This window comes from Urocitellus parryii, chromosome 4, assembly GCF_045843805.1.
Source record: "Urocitellus parryii isolate mUroPar1 chromosome 4, mUroPar1.hap1, whole genome shotgun sequence".
NCBI lineage: Eukaryota > Metazoa > Chordata > Mammalia > Rodentia > Sciuridae > Urocitellus > Urocitellus parryii.
In genome coordinates this window covers 144,022,815-144,044,743 of record NC_135534.1, presented here as the reverse complement: position 1 = coordinate 144,044,743, position 21,929 = coordinate 144,022,815, and the positions used below count along the sequence as shown (strand labels likewise).

Genomic DNA, 21,929 nt, shown 5'->3' with positions numbered 1-21,929 from the left:
TGCCAGACATCCCCCTCTCAAACTCGGCAAATAAGGCTGGTTCTGCTTGCCATTTGGGTTGTTAGGAAAATGAGACCCCTAGATGAGAGTCTGAGAAGCCACAGGGTCTGGGCCTGGTGTTGTGGAATTCGGGCACAGACAAGAAGACCTCTATGGCATGTGAAGCCAGCTGCCGTGGGATCACCCCTGCAGATGCCAGAAGTCATCTAGGTCAGTTCAGGAACACCTCAGTCTGCAGAGAAAAGCCCCAGGCCACCAGGTGTTTCAGCCTTCCTCTGTGAGCAGGGGTTGGGAGGGGGGAGGGCTGTGGTTTTAGATCACTGACCATTTAACCACAGCTTCACTTCAGAAAGCATTTGCTAGTTAACGTAATTGCCTTCCTTGTTCTATTACCTCTCCCTGTTCCTATGTGTCATGCTTGACCAAATGATGTCTGTGATGTGTTCCATCCTCCCAGTAGGAGCAGAGAATACACACCTCAGTACTTGAGTCGATGCAGTATAGAGCATCTATTCAGAACAAGCCAGAAGGGCTAAGCTGTCCTTAAGCAGCAAGGAATTCCTTTAACTTCATGAGCAAGTGGTAAAGCTCTCCTCTGTGCCAGCTTCACCACCCCAACCTGACATTCACACACCCCAGCATGGCCTAACCAAGGTCCAACCCTAAGTGTCAGGTTAGGCTGGGATCAGCTACCAAAAGGTGACAAGTGATGCCTTTTAGTATCTGGGTGTGCCCAGAGACTGAGCCACCCTTACTCAGTATAAGACTGCTTTAGGGCAATTTGAAGGACAAGAATTCAGAAAGGATTGTGGAATGCACCCCCCCATTGGCCCCAGGAAGTAGCCATGCTTGTGGTAAAAATAATGCTCAGTTTAGAGTCAAAGGGAACTCTGAGAGGACTCATGCAGTCCCCTTTTGATTCTGTCAGTAGGAAGTCAAAGACTGTGAACTTCAGATTTCCCTAATGCTTTACATTGAAGGCTCTTTAGAATAGGCTGGTGAAATCTAATTCTTTCCCCAGTTGTGCCCACCTTGAACCTCCTCAAACACCTCCTCTGAAACTAGCTCCCAATACTTCATGATAACCCTCTTCTATCAGTTTGGGTCATCAACCCCAGATTTTCCAAGCAGTTGCCATTTTCTATCTTCCACATTCATAGCCACTGTGTGATTTGTGGCAGAAACCTCTAGTTATGGGCTCCTCTCTTGTGACTGATGATTGTGCCTGAGAACTTACATCAGGTCTCTACCAGGTAGAACACTCCACAAACATCAGTTAATCTCAAGGGTGAACCCGATTTTCTATCTCCACCCTTTCCCACAGGTATCACGTAGGTCAATAGAAGTATGTCTCTTGAGCAATCCCAACAACCTGGCCAGGCTATTATTAAAGGTGGATTCCACTCTGATGGATTTATTGCCTTTTATGGCTCCAAATTCTTTATTTCTTTCGATAGCCAAATACTCTGGCATGTGGCTTTATAGTTTCTTTCACTGAAGAATTTGTTTCCCAGTTTCCTTGAATGTGGGCTGGACTTGTGACTCGCTGGGGTCAACAGAATGCTATGGAAATGATGGGATGCCAGTTCTGAACCTAGGCCCCAAGAATCCTTGCCTACTTGTTTTCTTGCATCTTTGTACAGCCGTGGGAACATGGCTGGGCTGTCTGGCTGGAGATTAGGGTCATGTGGAACTAAGTTGAATCCTCTCAATCTCATGACCCGTCAGCCCACATCAGTGAGACTGGCCAAGGTCAGCAGAGCCATTTCACCGACCACCCAGACTTGTGAGCAAGAAACGCTTATTGTTGCATGTCCCTGCAGCTTTGAGGGCTTTGCTATGTAGCATTATTGTGGTCACAGGTCATTGACAGGCCTACTTAGAAATCAAAGAGGGGTGCACTCTTTGAAGAATTAGTAGAAGTAACTTTCACTTTCAAATAAAATGGCTCCCCGTAGAGTGCACTCCACTTGCACTGCCCCAAGCTGAAGAGCTTTCACTGGCCTTCGACTCTCTGGATGCATTTACTATCTTGGGAGAAACCAGAGAATGAGCACAACCTGAAAAGTCTTTGTTAGGCATCAAGTGAGCAGGAGGAAGCAAAAAGCCAGATGAGTGACTCCCTGTATTTCCATAGATGGGGGTGATACCCTTTCTGCCTGGGAGGAGGGGAGCAGTTGTTTGCACCAGTTAACATGCATTCTGTGGCATCTGGATCAGGTTCCTCCACGTGCAAAGGTTGAAATATGCGTGGATGGTTAAGAGGCAATTTTTAGATTACTGATGAGTAAAGGCAGGGTTTGGCCTTCCTAACTTTAATATGGATTAGAAGCACAGCTAAGAATCCGCCATTGTATTCCTGGGTCCAGGAGCCTTGGCTCTGGAGGTTGTAGGAATATTGACCTCCTCTAAACTCTGACACACAAAGGTACATCAAAGTGCTCTGTTCTACCTTTTAAAATATACAGACCAGAATCTGCAGCAGGTTTATTACACCAAGCTTCTGGCTATTGGGTTATGTATTTGGCCATATATCCTGACAATGATGGAAGCCTGTGGAGAACTTCATTATGTTCCTTTGGTTATCCAAGGCCTTCCATCAATCAACCTCAGAAATTTTTTAAAAAGTGAGTCTTGTCTTTTGGAGATTAATTTATAGACAGGGAGGATATAAACAAGTTGGTTCTAGTTTCCCAGTAAAACAGATTTCTTCTTCTTGTTGCTCAGCTCAGCTCTTCTCTGACCCCGCAGCGTAAATGTGACCTACATTCTGTGCCTTTAGGCTGGGGGAATCCCTCCAGTTGGTTCCTGGTCCCATGGTCCCCTGTGACTTTCCCTCACAGATGACTCTGTCTCAGACTTTGGCGTGAACATTGAGGATGACCACAGTGCTGGCTCTGTAAAGAACAGCCATTGTGTGCTTCTGCCCAGTGGAAGAAAAAGAACAGAGGGTGGAATTCAGAGGCAGCAGCTGAAGGATGGGGATGAAGCACATTCTCCCCCTTGCGCCTCTCTGAGGTTGAGAAGAGACCATGGTTTCTAAACGAGCATTCACTAGGGAGTGAACCAAGACAAGGAGAGACTCAGTGGGGTTGGCATAAAGGAAGATTTCTTCCTTTCTAAGTGAAATGTGAGGGTCATTTTTTTTCTTAGAAGAGTGCTGTGATTCAAGTCAGGTCCTCTGGCCAAATTCTAAAACCCAATTCTGGGTGAATACAGGATTTAGAAACACTTGATATATTGTAGAGCTGCAGAAAGAAAGACTTGCCATTAGCAATGGTGTCTTTGCAAAATCATTTGCAAAGAAAGAAAATCCCACACAGATGAAGGAGTGGAGACACTTAGGCCAGCCATCAGCCAGTTCTTGGCAACTGAGGTGAGGAAAGTCTGCACTAATAACCCTTGCCCCAGAGTAGTGTTTCTTCAAGTGTGCTTCCCAGATCATCATCAGCAGACCTGCAAAATTGTTAGAAATGCTAATTCTTGGGGCTTTCCCTAGACCTACCGGCCTGGAAGCTCTGGGGATGGGGCCCAGTGATCTGTTTTCACAACCTCTCCTGGGGATTTCAGTGAACAAGGAAGTTTGAGAGCTATAGGTTTATAAGACACAGTCTGCCTCCTAAGGTGCAGAGCAAATGGCATTTCTTTCACCAAGAAACTGTTCTTTAATGCTGAGGACATTCGCTGCATGTGATAGATTATGTGTGATAGATGATCCTGGTATATGTCCTCTGTGAATTAAAATAGTCATTCAAATAGTGTTTGGTGTTCTGTGGTTGAGTCCCCTGTGATAGTTTTGTTGCGGTCCACAGATAAGCTATTCAGTCACTTGGTTACAGTGGTACCCCACTTTCAGGAACCAAATTCTCTGTTACTGCAGTATAATTTAGATTATACTAAATTATACTGCAGTAACATCACCCCAAACTTCTGAAAACTTAACATGATGGTTATTTCTTACTCATGATAGTCCTGCAACTCAGGCTGGCAAGGAGGGATGTACATTTCAGCACTTGTTTCTAAGATTCTTTGCGGGGAGGTAGGTGCATAGATGTGGTGACTGGCACACTGGCTTTTCAAGCCTCTCTATGGAATTAATTGACTTGTCATTTCTAATCATGTTTTGTTGGTGAAACAACTCACATGGTCAAATCTAATTTCAAAAGCAGGCAAGTACATCCTGTTTTGTGCCCAGAAAAAGAAGTGGGTTGTCTGAGATCAGCCCCCTAATGGCTACTATGCAAGGCCATGAGTAGACCACAGCATCCACCATGCACAAAACTCTGTAGAAATGGCAGGGCTGAGAGCTTCCGGTTTTCACATTCATTCCCTTGACCTTCAGATTGACACCTTCTCAAGATCTTTTCTTATTGCTTTTTCATTTTTTATAAACTAAAAAATATTGAAGTTAATAAGCTACAATGGATATAACAGTGCCACTACCACACAGGCCAGGAAGCTGTCACCAGGGGCTCACTCGCTCTGCTCCTTCCCAGTCCTCTGCCTGCCCCCTGTGGCAACTCTTTTCTGGTTTCTATGCATTTTTTTTTTTTTAACACACTCATTCAACCAGGCACTAGAACTTTAGTCCTGACGGATGGTGTTATAAATTCGAGCAGAAAAGCTGATCCTACTGAGCTTCCTGTCAAAAGATTGGCTTTTTTGGTAGAGTGCTTGCCTTGTATGCACAAGGCCATGGGTTCAATCCCCAGCACCACAAAAAAAAAAAAAAAAAAAAGACTGTTTTTTGTAGAAGGGGATATTTTAGGCAGGTGTAATCGGGTGAAGTCTCTGAACTCTTAGAGACTCAATTAATGACTATTGTCTTTATTTCTTGTTTATTTACACACATCCAACATTTCCTAATAGAGCAGAAGGGACCAGTCAGAAGAATCTCTTTGTTGCCAGACAAGTGGTCCGTGAGGTCGATACCTGGTCTCTTACAACCAGTCTATACAGCCTGGAGTCGCATGATAGTGCTGGCAGAACTGCCCGTCACACTTCAGGTATGTCCTCTTGATAACCACCCTGTGGCTGAGTCCAGCCTTTTAAGACAGGGTAAACTGGTTCCTCGTGGGCTGGGGAACCAAGTGTAAAACTTGTTATGGCTTAAGTAGAGGAGGAATAGGAGTATTTTTTAAAGCAGCTTCCATTATATGAAATTTAGGGCTGTATTTCCATTCTCTTGCCTAATTGATCATCAAAAGTATTAGTGGAGGGGCAGCTGGTTTCCTAAAGGCTGACTCCTCTGCAGATACCCACTGCACCTGACATTCCTTACAAGGATGCACCCATTTAAAAATGGCCTTTTGCTTTTCAGCTTCTCTGCAGAATCCCTGTCTGAATTTAGGGTAGGTATCTCGGGGAGACCATTACAAGTCCTGACTCCATCTTCATACTCAGAGTGTACTGGGACTGTTCAATTCTGCCCAGAGGAAATAGTGACCATAGTGGGAGGGAGCTGAGCCTGAGCAGCTCTGGGACCCTGTGGCTGAGTCCACCCACATCCTTTTGTGGTAAGAATGTTCAATAAGATGCACTTTAAATATATATATTTTTAATAATCAGTTGGCCTTTAAATTATAGCCATACTGAATAAGAGCAGAGTAAACATGTGATTAGTAATTTTCTTAGGCAGAGAGTAGAATGAAATAGTTTCTGGCTAAGGCTCAGGGCTTAAAAAAATTTAGTAAAAAAGAAAATGGAAAATTGTCATCTCAAAGCCAAAGCAAGGGTTCATGGCCTTCTTCCTGAGCAGTAATGGCCCAGCTCCATGGGGAAGTGGGGAAGCAAAAGATCAAGTTGGAAAATACTTGAAGAACTGCCTGTCTGCTCAGCTGCTGTCACGTTAGTACTGACTAAGCCTCACGTTCCTGTTGGCACAGAAAATGGTACCAGGGCAGTCATGTTTCCAGAACTTTTAGATGCAGAAGTGCCACTCAGAGTGGACAAATGACACAGACTGTGGTATCTCCACCAACAGCAGCAAGACAGGCTCTGAAACATCAAAGACAACATCTAGTGTTTCTGGTCTGGATAGAGCTCCCTCCACCCCACCCCAGTCTAGCCTGCCTGACTTGTTTGGAAAAGAACTTATGTAGATGTCTCATAATTTGGGGTTAAAAATCCTCAGTGAGGACATAATGCCTGGATATGTGCTGATACAGATTCCCAGGCTACAGGGTCAGAATTCCCAGGGTGCAGCTGAAATGTGCATTTTCTACCACTCCTCAGGAAGCTCTCATGCAAGCTGTGAAGGCAAAGCTTAAGTAAAAGCATCATAAAAACAAAGGTGTTTCTATTTGCATCAGGGAACCTGAAAAAGTATCCACCAGGATTTAAAGGAAGGTTAGTTGCTCATTATTTCCTTTGAGGGGAAAAATAAGTTTTTCTATATACAAGGATTGTCACATACTTGCAGTATGAAAAAGTCAGGGGTAAAACTGTTCAAGTATTGACAAATTGTAGAAGTGGGCTCAATACTCATGTGTTCGGAGACTTGTGCTAGATAGCATGTTCCTGGTAAATGTCTCCAGTAGCAAATTATCTCCCCATGGTGAGAGGTCCAGTAGTCATTTCATAACAGTAACAGAATAAGTTGCCATTTATCACTTTAGCATCAAAGTCTCAAGGTCCCCATTGCTCCATTCCTGTTGTCTTCGGGTGGCTTCCAGCCTTCAGCTGCTCAGTTTCCAGAGCCAGGGTTTCTGGGAAATTGGCTCTCTGTAACCTCTTTGGCACAGGGCAGGACTCCTCCCACTTTTCTTGCCTAACTCAGCTGGAGACCTTGCCCCCAAGCCCCCTGTCACAAGTCCCTCAGCAACTCACAGCTGTACCATTGGGGATAATCAGGCTTGTATAGGTAGAGTGCCAGGATCTCAAAATAAAGAGCATTTGAAGTGCCCATGTTGTGAGAGCAAACAAGGTCAGCCCCAGCCTGTGTTATTGAGAGGTTAGATATACATTGTACTCAAAGATAAAACAAGCACTCATTTTTCTTTTTAAAAATTGAGCACCAGAAATCTAAAAGACAGCACACACAGGCAGGGGTTTTATCTCCTCAGCATTTAAAATATTAATACCTTTCTTTCTCAGATGGAACAAAGAAAATCCCCAGGATCACAAACCACCTGAGGTATAGTCCTCTTTGCTCAAAATGCATGTCCAGCCATTAAGGGGCAAACAAAACATGGCTCCTCTTCTCAAGCTTTAATTTAATGTGCCATTTGGGATCCCCAGGAACTTGGGCTTGAAAAACTACCTGATCCAATACTTAGCCTAAATCCTACAGCTAGCAGATCTACCATGGGCAGAAAAGACGGGCTCCGTATTGGGAGCAGTTAATTACCCTGGCTCGGCCTGAATTGCCACCTAAGCTTTACATCTCTGCAGGTTCTTCTCTACAAGTTGCAAAACATTAAAAAAAGGGTCTGATTTCATGTCTTCTTTTTTGTCACTATCACAATCAACCGAGTTAAGGGAGTTAAGGATAATTGTACCTGAGAAGAGTCAGAGGTTCCCCTGGGAGATTACCTGACTGATGAGATGTTTGTCTAATATATCAGCCTCATGACATGCAACTCAGGGATGGAGTCATTCACACTCTGAGGACCCACCCACTAGGAGCCCAAGCCTAGCGGACAGTGCGCTGCTCTCTTCTCCATCCATCTATTAGTTTGCTGCCACGGCTGTAAGTCAACGATTCTGGGCAGACAGCTGTCGGATGAAGCAAGGACAAGAGCTTAATGAAATTTTATTTTGAAAATATGGCAAGAGTCTAAGGCACTTCAAACATTTAAATACATACAGGACTTTAAAGTAAATGTGACATGATATAAAGGAATCCATAAATAAATGGAGAACTACACTGTTTCTCTAGAGGCAAATACAGAGCCAATTCCTCTAACAATTCAACCTTTATCATTAGACAGCGTTGTGCAATTGTTAAAAATGTGGTAGTGTTATATGTAATTCTTTTTAATTAATTACTATGGAATATAAAAGTTGAAAATACTGTGTCAATTTTACAGTCATATCTTTTTATATAAAAGTTATAATACATCCACCTAGATGAAACCCACCGAAAATGCTTCATGAGTTTTATATGGTGTGATTCCATCTTCTATTTTTAAACCAGAAGCTACCAACCCAAGTTGCTGATGATCAAAGTCACCTTAACTTCCTTAACAAAACCATGCTGGAATGGAATTTTGGAAGCATTTTCCAATGGTCCCACATTTGGGTAAATATATATTTGTGGAAAATTTCAAAAATATAACAATGAGAATTACACTTCTTTGAATTGTGGGAAGAAGGTGCCCTTTCAGATCAGGTTACCATATCCTAGAACTGTACATAACGGAGCAGAGACTCAACAGCCACTGAGATGGGGTTCAAGCACACCCCATGCAGAGAAGATGGCCAGGGGGAGGTGGCCAAGCTGGCAATCCCCCATGGCTCTGCTTCCCCTAAGTGTCGGCCTTTAACCTGTGCCGTATGCTTCTGTTTGCTGGTGAGCTCAGGCACAGAACATATACATTCAGTATCTGTCACCCCAACAGGAACAATTAGCAGCTTCATGGTGGCATGTAAATGGAAGGCTATTTCCAAATAATCAATCAAATGAGCCTCGGTGGGTAGGACCAGGAGATGTCTTCCTTCCAAGTCTTGGGGTGCCCTAGAGAACAGGAAAGGGAAAAAAACATTGGGGGTTAATAGATGACCTCAGACACAGTGTCCCCTGTGCCACTGGAACTTGGACCATCATAGCTGAAAACCCCCCATGAGCTAAGAGTGCTGGCTGCAGATGTGAGACAGATGTTCACCAGGAGTAGGCCTTCTTCCAAGGTCAGTGAGGCTCAGTATGTCTAGCTGTGCTGGGACTTCAAGCTGCCCACTGATAGCTTCAGGAAGGTGACATGTGTCCCTGGGTTAAACCACTTGGATAATTAGGCATAGAATAACACATGAGACCCAGGTGTTTCCCAAGGAGTAGCCTCCACTACACCTCAGGTCTTGGGGATGGGATAGAAATGAATTTTTTTTTAGCATAAAACCCATGTTCCCTGTTAACTCCTGGAGGAAGGGGCCTGCTAGTCTGTGGATGTTAGCCTATTTCCAAATGTACACACTAACCGGAGACTGGGCTTTTGCAAAGTTGACGTGGGCGTACAGAAGAACGGCGATGTCCTTGTGTCCCGCATCCAGGGCTATAGAGAGTGCAGTGCTGCCATCCTGAGGATGAAAGGTAAACAAGGAACCAGGTTGGGTTTCCCAAACCTTCAAACAGCCCAAACTTAACATCACAATCCCCAGTAATGGATGAGGTCTCCATACCTAGCCATTGCTCAGTTCTTTAGAAACGTCAGTTGGATCTCTAAGTGTTGAGGCCCTAGGATGTGAATGAGGAGACTCATTCCCCTGGCTTGTATCAGTGTTCAGCACAGAGGCCTGTCTACCAGGGATCCTTAAAAACTGCACGCTGCCCATGAACAACTCCTATTTAATCATTCGGCTCACCAGAAGAGGGCAGTAGGACAGAATGGGGGTCTACACATGGTTGAAGTTTCTTTGCTGAAAATTACAAATGACCATCCAAGTACCATGAGGTACCTGGACATTTTCTAAACTTTCCTCTTGGGGAGGAAGATATTGGTCTAAAATCCTGACCACGTCTACAGAATGCTGCATGTCACATCCATGTGTAAGCAAGCATTCAAACCTGGGGACTTGTGAATCTTCTGGAAGTACCAGGGAAACAAGTACATATGGCAAAAAAATTTTTCAGTTAACACCTTGATTTATATTAAATTGCAGAGATTTCGATGGAGCAGCAAGGCAGAGAGCAACCCCAGCTGTTCTGTCTAGTCTTGAATTAAAAGGACTTGGGTCTGGTCATGAGCAGCAGGAAACAATTTTACGTGGTTTAGAATCTTGGGGTTGTTCCCTCCCACACTGTGACTGTTGGGACCTGCTTTTCTTCTGGAGGCCAGCTGGATGTTCTACTCAGTTATAGATAAGGAAGTGGGTAACTGGTTGGGGTGGTCAGAATTTCTGGAATTCCCTGTGGCTCTATGGAATCTTATTACTAATCTAAAAGCTGCTCTTTGCAGAAAGTTAAAAGCCAATAAACAAAACACATGTAACAGAGTCTTGAGGAATGATAAGTTGGCAACTAATTCCTCTAGGGGGGACTGAGGGCACCTGGTATCTCAAGTGTTCTCTGGTGGAGGTAGCTGAGGGCAGAAGCTCATCAGGCCACAGAGCAGTAAAAAGCCTCTGCCAGTTTGCTCTTCTAGCTAAGCAAAATGGTACTGGCTTGAGCCCAGTGCTATTTGAAATTTATTGCAAAGGGGGATGTTTTCTCTTAACTTTTTGGTGTTTTGAGTTAAAGGAAGCTCTGATTCAAACCTCTGTGACCCTTGGCTTGTTTTACTGCCCACAGGCTAGTTAAGTGCCTTCTATCAGTGCTCCTCCCCTTGGACCTGGATAACATACCCCAGAAGCATCCCCTGGTCTTACAGGGTTAGGGGTTATCTGTGCATGGAAACAACTTGGGAAATGTGCAAAGCAGCCATATCTTATGAGCTGTCCTAAGTTACTCATTTTAATGGGCCACAGTATATCACCTGTTTGTATTTCATTTGGGTAAGGAAAGTGTTTGCCCAAGGGAAAAGGAACTGGTTTCAGTCACAAATGACCCAGCTTCTACTAAGAATCTCCTTTTCTAGATAAATTCAGTGTAGGCAACTTCTGAGAAGTTTTATTTTTCTTTAGCATATGGGTCCTCACACATGCCCACAAATCACCTTTTATAAATTTTGGGGTGAGCCCTCTTTGTCTTTCTGCCCTTGCCTTTAGTTAATGGGAGCATTAGTCTGCACACAGCTGCTAAGCTGAGCTACAACGTGGGGGACCTGGATGTCAACACTGATCCCTGAGAACAGCAGAGGATGTGTGTGCCCCTGTCCCACTGGCCCAGTGGAAGCAGCTTACATTGTCCTGTAGGTGGCCGTTGCACCCAGGCTGGGCTAGCAGCAGCTTGACGATCTCCACGTGTCCATGCTCGCTGGCACACATCAGAGCTGTGGAGCCCTCATCATCCTGAATGTTGACGTCAGCTCCACAGGCCAGCAGGCCCTTTACCATGTCTATCCGCCCGTGACTGACTGCCAGCATAAGGGCTGTCTGCCCTGCCTGAGGGGAGAAATGACAATTGGACTTCAGAAGTGCAGAATGAGCTGCCAGGGAAGTGACTGGTGGTGGGGGGGGGGGGGGGAGGGGAGACAGAACAGCGTGAAGACAAAGCATTGTGTATGTAATTACTTAGGGCAGGGTGGCAGGCATGGACCTACTAGTTTCTTGCAAGCTAGGAGATAAGGAAGGTTAAAGTAAGGAGTCAACTTTTCACTAGCTCTGTCTCAGCATAGCTGGAAAGTTCAGATGATGTTTAAAAGTCAAGCCATGAATACATCTGGACTTGGGACTCTAACGTGGCATGAAGACAGGAAGGAGTAGGTATTGGGTATATGATAAGGACTCCTAGTCATTTAAGAAGCCAGGATTGCACAGTTTCTGTGCAAGTTTCAAACTCTGCAGACAGGGAAGGGCAGGCAAAGGAGGGAGAGGTTTCCAGTGTGAAACTGAAGCCCATGTGAACTGGTGTGTTTGGTAAGCAAGGACACAGAGCTGGAAGTGGGCCACAGCAGATCTACTGAGGCCAGTTCAAACAACCATTAACAAGTAAGTGCACTGACCTGACTGGCCTTGGCATTCACGTCCCCGCAGCCAAAGAGTTCTTCCACAACCTGCATGTCTTTTTCGGCCTCCACAGCTGCAAGGGCTGCCAGCATGATGGGAGTGTACCCTGCCTTGTTCTGGTGATCCACATTACATACGTCTGTAAGAAACGAGTCTCTTTAGCGGGGAGCCATCTCCTAACAGCAGATGTTCATGCGAACTGAAAGAATGGTATCTAAAAGAACTCAGTGGAAGGGCACCGGATGCTCAAAGACTAAGTGACTCACAAGGCCTGCAGCAACAGAAATGACAGTGAGCATCTATGGAACACCTAGCTTGCAACTGGTGATTGAACTACAGCAGCCTACAGGTCTGTCTGTCAGGTGTTTCTAAGGAATGGTTGCTCTGGAGAAGAAGCACTCATGTGGGATCTAGACATTTAGGAACTTGAGAGAAGGATGCAGAAAGCTGAGGGTTTGCAAAGGTTGAGCACAGAGCTCTGAATATGGTGTTGCCCAATTACCAGCACTACTCAGCTCTGCAGCCCTCAATTTACTACTGCTCTTACAGGTGCCTAAACACAGAACTTCAATTACCAAACTCTGATACTTGTGGTTTGAGCAATAACAATGTAGAAGTCCTCTAAGAAACTGCCAGGCACTAAGACCTGATGAGCTAGAAACTCTTCTAAATTATCCTTCAGGCATTTAAAAGTTCCTTTAGCATGTTCTCATCAAACGACAAGATGACGGTGATTGCTGGAAAGCAGCTTTTGTGTGTGACCAAGTGTCTAGTATGGGTGTATCAGAAAGGGGCAAGAAGAGATGGTACCAAGAAAACTTGCCTCGAGGTCCCAATCAAGTGCACACAAGGACATAATGGCATTTACAAAAGTGCATCTTATGTGGAAAAAGAAAAGGCTGTGTGGTGGAGGAGCTAGGAGCATGTGTGCTCTCAAGGGTCCCCAGGATCTTGAGCATTCCACAGTCACACTTGATGGAGCCAGAATCTCAGCCCATAATGGTGAGCAGCAAAAATTAAAAGTGATTCAACCACAAAATTTAAAATCATTTCATTTTCCAACATACTTTCTACCATTCCAAAGATATATAAAATTGTACCTTTCTGGAGCAATCCTGAAGTAAATCCTTTTCAGCTTCCCTGGGTATTGTCCACTACTATTTTAATAGGAGCTGACATTATCACTAGCTCTGTTTATAGTCTGGAAAGTCTAAAGAGAGGAGGCCTGAAATTCCTCCCTGTCAGCTGGAAGCAGTTCTACCCTAATATGGGAACTAAAATAGGGAATAATTCAACTGAGAAAGGCTAAAAAGATAAAATCTGCTTGGATTTATTTTCTGCATTAATTTAACATTCCCCAAACAGTAGAAAATATCAGGCCATTGGAGAAGATATTTTCTTGTCCAAAAACTGGACAGTTGCATTATATATTCTAAATCAGGTATTGACATTATGTCCATTAATTGAACTGAAATCAGTTATGTACCACCAAGATACACCACTTAAGTCAATCTCAAGTACTGCTCTTACTTCATATTGAATGCATTTGTGGGCTGTATTCTAGAATGGTAAATAATTTTCCACTATTCTCATTAATATGGTTCAGATAGAAGAATATCACTTCCTTTGATTTATGTTGATTCCTCAATGGTACATTTGGGTAAGACAGTGATTGGAGTGTGGCTTTGCTCGTCTTGAATACCCACTCTCTTTGCAAGGCCATCGGTCAGTGGTTGGTATATGAGGACAAGCCAAGTGGGCCACAGGCACAAGAGCTCTGACTGGGCCCGTGAGCAGCAGCCTGCCTCTTGAGAACAAACCAGCCAAGCCTGCGTGATTCAGTGTAGGCACCAGGGCTGCACCTCACCTGAATGTAGCCGAGCTGTAGCCAGAACAGAGCTGGAAGCTGTGTTGGCCAATTTTGTTTAAACTTCAGCCTCCTCTGCCTGACAGCATTACTCTTGCCCCAACATGTGGAAAAACAAAGGATCTTGGGATGGTCAAAGAATCCACGAGTAAACCAACCTGCTCTTTTGAGTCACAACCCTGAGTGCCGTGACAAATAAGACGAGGGGTGGCCACGGTACCTGCGTCCAATAGTAGCTTGACGATTTCAAAGTTGGAGTGGGACACGCTGTAGTGGAGGGCTGTGTTGCCATTGCCATCAGCCATGTTGATGATGTAGCGGAGCACGTCTGGGGAGATGGACTCAAATGCAGCTATGTAGTCCCCTACCATGGCTGGTACGGCTGACTTCTGACTGGACACACGGAACCACTCGTGCTGGAGGGTGTTCAGACAGAACCTCTGCCAACAGACCATGCTGCCATTAGTTCTATTTTTAGGCTTTTCTGAGATGTCGCTGAGAGCCCAAGTAACCAGCCTTTTATAGTCAAAGTGCATGCAATTAGAATCAGCTCCCCAAACAGAGTCCAAGAACAGCCTTGAACACCAGGCTGGAACATTCCTCCAGATTTTAAGCTGTTCACAGTATTACATTCTAATTTCCATAAGAGGTGGTACAGCATTGTTAAGAGCGATAGGGCTGGAGCAACACCCTCTCTCCCCTGGGTTCCTTCATGAGGAGCAAATCTCCAAAATTATCCTGGGGAAGTTACTTATTCTGCATCTGTTTCCTTACCTGGAAACTAGGGATATCTTCTCTTTACAGTGTTTGTGATGAAGATAAAATGCTTAAGCCTGGCCTTACTTATGAGCGAATAGTTTGGAATTATAGTGACCTTGCAAATGATTTTCAAAGAAATCAGGAAGACGTTAATTAGCCCACTTATAATTACACTGCTTCCTTCCAAGCCAGACCAACTGCAACTCTCACAGCTCCTCCATAACTCTAGGCTGGAAGCCCATCAATTCTGACTCTAATCACAAATGCAAATGTTCAGCCATTTTGTTATAAGAACAAAAATAAATCTGGAAGAAATTGCATTTTTCATTAAGATCAACTGCATGGGAAGACCTTAGACCATGACATACAACTGCGGGGCTGGCTTCACGTTCAACTTGGGCGCAAATTGGGTAAGAGCCGCTAAATTCGAGGTTAGCCTGGGTAACTTAGCAAGAACCTACATCAAAAAATGAGTAGATGAAGCTCAGAGGTAGAGCACTCCTGGGTTCAACAAAAAAATGGTCTGGGGAGTAAAAAAAATTTTCCTTTTCTACAAATCTATAACATTCAAATTTCTTTGGACTCATCACACAGAAAGAAGGGCTATTATGTCTGCTGGCTGTCCTAAATTTATTACTGCTAAAATTGGTGTCCTGACAGGATTGTGATCACTCATATGTCCACAACTTCACACAATCCAAAAGTAACACTTTTACAGTGAAAGAAAGTTCAACAAAATATATGGATCACAGTCTATGACACCATGCTCAGCAATTTGGGAGATGCAGAAATGTGAGGTATTTCAGACAGCATATAACCTCATCCTCTAACAACAGTAAAAGAAAAAACTTACGGCTATAAAATAGACGCTTTAGGACCCCAGATTTTAAAGTCAGGCTAAACCTGATGGGATATTTGACACTGTAGTGACTGTTCATGGCTTTACTGTCTGACTGAGGCATGGTCTCATACTAATTAGTTTCAGTGTGAAATTCTATGTAAACCCTTTGACCAGGAAATTTATGCATTTTCTTTTGAATGTCACAGCCACGTTCTTTTCTCAGCCCACTAACCAGAAATAAAGGCTTAGCTGGCTCTGATAAATTTAAGTTTATATGGCAATATAAATAAATGACACCTGAAGTTAAACAAAAAAGTGCCACATAAGGTCATATGATTTAATTAGAATAAGCAAAACACAAACCCAAAGTCGATATACACCTGATCTATTCCCAGCACTACTAACATAATCAAGTAGCTGCTGCTCCAGGTAAGTCAATCTTCAGGCCCTCAGTGAAGGGGGTGCTGAACTAGACTAGAGCACCCTCATGGGCAGGTGCAACAGGTACTTCTGCCAGCCACTGCAGATTTTTAACAGTGTGATGGAGCTACAGGATTCCAGTTATGTTTGTCATGTAAGAGGAAAACTATCTAGGATTAGATAATTCCTTAGGTCCCTTCTACCATTCTGATTTCATAACTGAGAGCCTTATAAATCAGCTTTTCCACCTGCTGCTGCTGCTTTAAGTTATTTAGCATTAAACATCAGTAATGTTTCAGATGTACATTATTATCTGAACACCAGAAACCACCTTTTCTCAATGCACTAAAGATGGAGCTATAAACTGGAGTGTGGTTCTAGCCTAGGAAGGAAGCTACACAGCCAAAACCCTCGGTGCATGAAATGGTGACGTGCTTGGCAATAGTATCATACTAACCATCATCAAAGAAATATTTGTGTGTCCTATGTTGTATCTGTTCACGATCACTAAGGCAACCACAACCTTTTTGCTTCTGAATCTTTCAAACTGAAATGATAAGTGCACATTATTTTTTGTTTTAAAAAAGTGGTTGCCTACATTCCAAGTCAGAACACAATATGTAGTTTCATAACTGAAAGGAATGCTAACCTCAGCCCAGATAGCATAGGTTTCCTTTAAAAAAATAAACCAACTTAAAAATAATTCTGGGATGCTGTTCCTTCAATCAGAAGGTTCTGTGAACAAAGGAAACAAAGATGATTGCCTGCAATTAGCGCTCCCTTCTATCTGCAAGTCTGTGCTTCACAGATGCCTCCACCCCAAGAAAGTACAGGGTGGGTAGAGGACATCCAAAGTTGGGACACAGGAAATAGTGTGCTCCTGGGAGCTGGACAGCACAATGCTCACTCCTGCTAGAAATAGTTCAAGGAGAAGCCTGCATGCAACAGCAGCTCTAGGGCAGGCTGCTGATAACCCTGGCAGCGGTGCCACTGGGGCACTCTGTACAGACTGAAGACAGTGCCTGTGGGTCAGACTCACCATATCTTTGCTGGTCAAAGCTTTGGGATCATTTATGTTATTTTTCAGTAAGTTGCATGCAGACAACATCTTTTCACTCAATTCATACCTAAAAGGGGGGGAAATAAAGATAGCTCAGGAATGACCAGAAAGGGAAAGTCACTTTTTATCTTGAACCTACTAACCCTTTCACAGACAAGTGGCCCTAAGCCATCCTGAGCAGGTTGTGATGGTTGGAGGTACCTCTAGGCATCTAAGATTGATATTATCATATAAGCCAACATCTCTAGCCAGAGTTCAAGGTCTCCTTGTGAAAGCAGCTTCTAGGTAGACCAGTTGGGTCTTCTTGACATTATGGAGTAACATTTGGAGATATTTTTAATCCTTAAAGGCTTGAAGAAACTTAAGTTACCATATCTGGTAACTCAGACTTGTTTGTTCAACCCATACAAAATTTTACACATCAGATGACATATGGTAAACACATTATATCTCAACAGAGTTGTTTTTTTTTTTTAAAAAAAACAGATGACAAGACATTCGTTTCAAGCCATTTGAAAAGCACTTACCTTGTGTTAATGCATTAGCTATCATTTTCAAATTAAAGTTTTCTAAAATGTTTATATTTCACAGAAGGAAAAACCATATTGAGGTACCTATCTTCTGTATTCTGTCCTGTTTTATGAGCATCAAATCCATAATTACTAATTGTCTTTAAAACTGAATTTTTATGCACATTTTTGGGCCAACCAGAGTTTCTGATCTTTTATTTCAGCTGCTATTTATTGATATCACCAAATCCATTGTTATGTTCCTGATCACTCAAAGAGCAGTGTAACAGATACTTATTATCTTTACAGTAAATGGGATATTTGGTTGAGGCCAAGTACATGATATGATCCTCATCACACAATGGTAATAACAGTAATGATACTGGCATCAAGATAAATGACTCAAGACAAAATTTAAAAGTGTGCTAGTCAGCAAAAATTTCAAATCTGTCTTTAAATGTGAGGTATTCAAATAATGGAAGCTGTAGTGGCTAGTGGTTCCATGTGTAAAATTAGACAGCAAAGAGTTCTGAATTCAAAGGAGATGAGCTACCAAGCCATTCTCTTTGCTATCCTAAGGGATCTAGGAGTTACCATATGCAGTACTTATTTTATTAGAAGTATGTACATCTGTTCAAGATGCTAAGAAATAGATCAAACAAATATATATAATCTCAAAAATCTGAATCAGCTAATTCTATTGACGAAATACACTAACATGGGAGGGGGGAGGGGAGGGGAATGTACCACACCTCTCTCTGATTTCCACCTTCTCAGGTTCACATTCTTGAACCTGCATTTCATCGTCCACCCTGGTAGACTTGAAACCTTCAATATTAACAGCATGGTGCCCTTCTGCCATTCCCCGAGTGTCGTCTTCCTCCTCTTCTTCCTCCTCTTCTTCAGGAGGATACTCAATGACATCACACTCATCATCTGACTCGGAAGAAGAGCTTTCATCTGAGCTGGAATCATCACTTGAAGTTGTTTCATACCTAGGTGGCAATTGGGATTTCAGGAGATGCAAGGTGTGCCCAATAAAGACCCAGTGACAGAAATTTCTATGAGGGCAAACCTGCTGATTGGCTGCAGAAATTTCATCAGTGGCCTGGTGGGTTTTGAATGGGTTCTGACTTAAAAGGGCCAACTTTTTACACTCCTTGTTAAAAGAACAACATGGGACTTCTAGCTTAGTACAAATTGAGATCTGCAGTTGCTCATTATTTATCTTCTCCATTCATCCTATTTTGCCCCATTCAATCTCCCAGTGTCAAAAGATCACATAAGTAACCAATAGTCTTCTGATACATGTCCTCCAAAATCTCCTGGGACATATTGTGCCAAATATAACTTAGAAGATTTGGAAAACAGGTACCATCATGTCAACCCTGGTGATTCACTTTCCTACAAATATTAACTCTGCACCATTGCTTTCTTGTTGGTCTATCAGCCAATTGTTTAGGCTCAATTGTAGGAAGATGAAGAACCTTAACTATTTATCTGAGCCAACTAGAAGAGAAAGAACAAATAACTAATAAACGTTCTATTCAGAAAGCAAAGAACTGATGGCATGATTAGGTTGCTCTTCAGGTGAAAGGCCCCATGGTTTTGTCCATGAACATGGGTTGCTAAGCAACCCATGCTGAAGGAGTGAATGACAGTCACTGGCCCAGGGAGTGATGCGCTCGACCTCTTTCTGCTCCTTTCTGAGTTCTAGCACAGGTTAAGTACCAGCTGTCCAACACAGTGCAACCACCTTGGTGCCTGCTGCTTTTGGTTGAAGACCCTTTTTTTATTTTCCAGATAAAAGATGAGATGTCAATTGCTCAGCTTCATCAGGTGTCCTTAAGAGAGTGATATATCCTTAAAGAAAGCAAGAGGAGGGGAGAAGAGAAGCCCAAATGCACCTTTCTGAGAAGGGAATCTTCCATCACCAAGATGTGGCAGCATCCCAGACTAGGTACCTTGAAATGGGATTCAAACAGGAGGCAAAAGAGACAGACACAGATGATGCTGAGCTATAGGACCACCATCTTTCCTTACCCTCCGTTAATGCCGACAAACTGAAGATTCTTTTTTGCACCATTGGAATCTTTGTTCCCATCTTTCTTCTTCATGATGGACTTCAGCGTATTTTCGTTATTTGTACATACTATAAAAAAGTGAATTGAGGTGATCAAAATTAACGTAACTTGAATTCACACCAATTCCATTGGAAAAGTATGTGCATGCAAAGACAATAACTCAAAGTTCCATTAAAAACGTCCTTTAAACGGGGGGGGGGGGGGACGACTATTAGTACTTTGAGCCATCACAAAATAGTGACAACTGGGCATTTCTATCAGGCTCATTTTTGCTTTGATAATCTTAAAGACTAGGCCTTCTTTCCAACCACCTGCATGATCTTTTCTTCCAGGTCCACTTGTAAGGTACAGTGTCATTCAGTTGGAATGTTCCTAGAGACCTGATGTCAAGGCCCCTGAGAAGACTCACCATACAGGCCTGCGGCTATCTGGTCATCTGTCAGGTTCACCAGGGCTGGTACACTTTCCTGGGAAGGGAAGCCATCCTGGCTGTTCTTGGGCTTTCCTTCTGTGGTCCCCAGTTCTTGGACAGGCCAGGATAACTGTGTGCTTAATAGCCCTCCTGACTGAAGGCCTCCACACTTACAGGTATAATCCAAATTATTTCCTGTCAGGAAAGAGAAGGATATAGAGTGTGTAATGCTGGGAGTGGATGAAAGGGACTTAAATTTTTTTTTTTTTTTTTGTTTAAAAAGGTTCTTGCAACTTGGTCTTTTTAAAAGTGTTTTCCTGCTGTGTTTTACTTTTGAGTAAATGGGAATACCACCTAAGCCACTTAAATCTCCAAGTCCTCCTTTGACTCCAATCTTTCCTTTATTATCACATCTAGATATGCTGAGCTATGTTACTAGAGATCCACAGCATCTCCTCTTTTCTCTCTGCTCTGGCTGTTGCAATCCTTGCTTCTGGGTGACTAGAGCAGCATCCTGCTGGCCCCTCTTGCACAGCTATTCCTGGGTCACACTGATGCAGAGCAATACCCAACCCAGCTGTGATGCTGTCATTAGTCCAGCTAAAACAAAACCTGACGCAACCTAAGAAGCAACCCCTTTGAAAAGAAAGTGTAGTCCACACCATCTGGACATGCACATCAATAATTTTTTTTTTGGGGGGGGGGTACTGGGGATTGAAACCAGTGACACTTTTACCATTGAGCCACATCCCTGGTTCTTTTATTTTGAGGCGGGTTCTCACTAAGTTGCTTAGAGCCTTTGCTAAATTGCTGAGGCTAGTCTCAAACTTGCCATTCTCCTGCCCCAGCCTCCGGAGTCACTGATCCTAGCCAGAAACTCTAAACTACCCATAATCTGGTACCTTAATTCCCACTGCTCTGTCTAGAGGGAGGGCGTTTCTCACCTCCTCATGGCTACCATAGCTTACTCTCTTCCACCTGGAAAGCCCTTCTTACCACCTCCACTTGGCCAGCCCCTCCCATCATGCCCTCTTCAGGGCCTTCTCTGATCTCCCTCACTGAAAACAGGTCTCCTTTCTCTGAGCTCTCTCAGTTCATCTTCCAATCCTTTTCTGGGACCTTCATACCAAGTACAAGATGCTTCTTGTGACCGTCTTAGATTTCCTTCTGGACTTAAATGTTTTGAGGGCATGAACTAGTACTGACCAACTTTCCATTGATTGGTGTGGATTTTAAGTCCTTAAATCCATAGGTTCTTCTATTTAAACATGGCTTTTAAATTAGAGGCTGGGGACATAGTTCAGTGATAGAACATTTATCTGTATATGTAAGGCTCTGGGTTTGAGCCCCAGCATTGCAACAAGGATATGCACACGTGTGTGTGCATACTCATATACAAATATATACACTATAAGTGTACTATGTTTTGTTGTGGTAATATAGTTTATATAAAACAAAATTTAAGCATACAGTTTGATGAGTTTTGTAAATGTACATGCCTGTGTAACCACGTAAGATATAAAACATTCCTAACAACCTAGTAAACCCCTCTCTCATCAACCTTTTGCAAATAATTTATCCACCCCGAGGTGCCAAATGCCCTAATTTCTCACCATAACTTGGTTTCGTAAGTTGGGACCTCTTAAAGCTTCTGTAATCATGGCCAAGCCCCTCAGGCGAGAGTATGCAGCTCCTTCATCTGCCAGTGGAAGCTGCACTGCTCAACCACTCCTACCCTGCAAGTGCCTAGGGTGATCTTGTGACTTCATTGCCCAGGACTCTTTCCTAAGCAGACTGTTCACCAGGCCTGGATTTTAGTACCCTTCACCAGTTAAGTTCTACCCATGTTCTTTTTAAGGCCTATCCCAAATTCTATTTCCTCTATAGTCATTTTTCTTTCTTTCTTTTTAATAAATGGAACAAATAAGTATTTACTGATAAAGAAGTAATATACTATATAAGGGCTCATAACAAATTAATACAATTGATATTAACACTATAGTCATTTTTCTAGGATATGATTCCAGAGACAGCTTTTTTCCAACATTTCCCTGTAGCACCTACTGTGCAGACTAAAATATGCTCTGCCCTATTTCTTGGCTTCACGAGTATGCCCTCCAAGAGGTGGTAAGCTTGAGCCCCTTTGAGCTGGGTTTTAATCTGTCCTCTCCAGTGCCCGGGACAGCGTTTAACAATAGGAGGGCTTTCACAAGTGCC

At 43.3% G+C, this 21,929-nt stretch overlaps 1 protein-coding gene across 3 annotated transcripts in view; it reads right to left on the bottom strand.

Moving 5' to 3' along the window:
* Nucleotides 1–7,745: 7,745 nt before the first annotated feature.
* Kank1 (KN motif and ankyrin repeat domains 1) overlaps nucleotides 7,746–21,929 on the bottom strand; it is a 53,657-nt gene continuing 39,473 nt past the window's right edge. For 2 of the 3 annotated variants that reach the window (XM_077797017.1, XM_026413050.2), the window contains exons 3-11: nucleotides 19,710–19,907; nucleotides 19,260–19,368; nucleotides 17,969–18,211; nucleotides 16,687–16,774; nucleotides 13,848–14,067; nucleotides 11,757–11,899; nucleotides 10,996–11,196; nucleotides 9,136–9,234; nucleotides 7,746–8,677 (exon numbers count right to left, since the gene is read on the bottom strand). In XM_077797017.1, the coding sequence (XP_077653143.1) occupies nucleotides 8,615–8,677; nucleotides 9,136–9,234; nucleotides 10,996–11,196; nucleotides 11,757–11,899; nucleotides 13,848–14,067; nucleotides 16,687–16,774; nucleotides 17,969–18,211; nucleotides 19,260–19,368; nucleotides 19,710–19,907 (1,364 nt within the window). In that variant the 3' untranslated portion in view covers nucleotides 7,746–8,614. The remainder of the gene's footprint in view (nucleotides 8,678–9,135; nucleotides 9,235–10,995; nucleotides 11,197–11,756; nucleotides 11,900–13,847; nucleotides 14,068–16,686; nucleotides 16,775–17,968; nucleotides 18,212–19,259; nucleotides 19,369–19,709; nucleotides 19,908–21,929) is intronic. The other variant, XM_077797018.1, reaches the window with a different exon arrangement.